Consider the following 1682-nt stretch of genomic DNA (forward strand, 5'->3'; position numbering starts at 1 on the left):
TGTCAATTCCATTACGGGACCAGTTGATCAAATCCATAATTCTTTAGGTTTTAGAGAACAAGACCGAGAAACTCTTTGAGGGTTAGAGTTAGACGAGACTAGACAAACACCTAGAAGCAGCAGCAGAGAAGATAAGGGAGGGAGAGGGGAAGGCGTCCGCCTCCTCCGAGAGCCAAAGAAGAAGAAAGTATGTACTGCAAGTCTTGTTGCATGGAATGTTAACTTCTTCAATCTGCCATTCCAGTTTAATCCAAAGAACAGAAGATACATTAATGAGGTGAGGGAAGCGTGCCGCCTGCTGCGCAAAACTGGAGCTCAGTGGATCGCTGAGAGAAAGGCCGCCATTGAAAACGGTGACGAGGTCCCCAAAGACATCCTGACACAAATCATCAAAACTGCCAACCAAGGTTGTAATCCCTAAATTCCACATTTGAATAGACTCAGTAAGCCTTGAGCATTGATTTTAAATTGCTGTGAATAGTACACACAAGAGTCAACAAGTACACTGAGTTTTTAGTTGTGGCGAGTGGAGTGTTCTTTGTTGTGGTCTGCGTGCTGATGCTGAAGAAGCGACATCATGCCGATGACACCAGCAAACTAAATAAACTGATCAGGAAGGCTGGCTCTGTGATTCGCTTGAAAATGGACACTTTGGAAGCTTTGCCGAATATAAACAGATGACTGATAGAGGCATTAACACAGAAGACATTGTAACATCTGATGTGTAATAAATGAAAAAAAGAGAAAGAAGCCAAATATTAATTTATATGTCAATTTTCTTATTGTTTCAGAGGAAATCATGACTGAAGAAGATGAGGAATTTATGCTGGACAATTTCGTGACATTCTTCATTGCCGGTGAGTCTCTGTTATTTCGTGTGTCTCCAGCAGACTGTGATACTGAAGAGGATAAGCGGTTAACAAAGTAGATGGGTAGTTGGATGGATCTGTGAAATGTCACAAAATAAGTTGGATGTTGTGCTTCCTTCTGGCACACTGCAAGGCTTAACTGCCACAGCATATTCGTCCACATATATGAAGCCCCCTTCATCAAAGACTGGTTTAAATCCAAACACTGAACCTTGGGGTACACCAGAAGTGACCGGGAATAGATGAGAGTGGAATTATTTCAGTTGAATAAACTGGGAGTGGTCAAGGAGCTATGGTTGTAACCAGGTCAGGGAGCTGAACAGGATGATGAATGAGTGACTGGACCAGAGACTGGACTACAGACTGAACTGACTGGAGTGGGTCAGAGATGCCGAGAGAGGAAAGTCTGCTTAGAAGGACAGAATGAGAGATCGTGTCGAAGGCTGAGCTCAGATCCAAAAGGACGAGAATGGTGAGAAGACCAGAGTCAGCTCCGACTAGAAGATCATTAGTGACTTTAAATAAAGCAGTTTCTGTACTGTGACATGAACGAACACCAGACTGAAATCTCTCGTAGATGTTATAATTATCCAGGTGTGAATGAAGTTGAACTGCAACTACTTTTTCAAGTATTTTATAGATGAAGGGTAAATTAGAAATTGTACGGCGGTTGTTAAAGTTGTTAGGATCTAAAGAAGGTTTTTTCAGCATGGGAGTGACTGAAGTCTGTGAAGGTTCTCAGTCATCCAGGTTATCGTAGTCAAAGGAGCTTGCAAAGAAGGGCGTCTGGACTTCTTTAAGTTACTTGAAGAC

The 1682-nt window shown here is 42.4% G+C and overlaps 1 protein-coding gene across 3 annotated transcripts in view; it reads left to right on the forward strand.

The window, feature by feature from the left end:
* LOC102206432 (cholesterol 24-hydroxylase-like) overlaps positions 1–1682 on the forward strand; it is a 44948-nt gene that overhangs the window by 12328 nt on the left and 30938 nt on the right. For 2 of the 3 annotated variants that reach the window (XM_005724871.2, XM_005724870.2), the window contains exons 8-9: positions 245–407; positions 792–857. The exons of the other annotated variant lie outside the window; for it this stretch is intronic. In XM_005724871.2, the coding sequence (XP_005724928.1) occupies positions 245–407; positions 792–857 (229 nt within the window). The remainder of the gene's footprint in view (positions 1–244; positions 408–791; positions 858–1682) is intronic. 3 annotated transcript variants of the gene reach the window in all.

This window comes from Pundamilia nyererei, unplaced genomic scaffold, assembly GCF_000239375.1.
Source record: "Pundamilia nyererei isolate P.nyererei 1_Seehausen unplaced genomic scaffold, PunNye1.0 scaffold00013, whole genome shotgun sequence".
In the NCBI taxonomy this organism is placed as follows: domain Eukaryota; kingdom Metazoa; phylum Chordata; class Actinopteri; order Cichliformes; family Cichlidae; genus Pundamilia; species Pundamilia nyererei.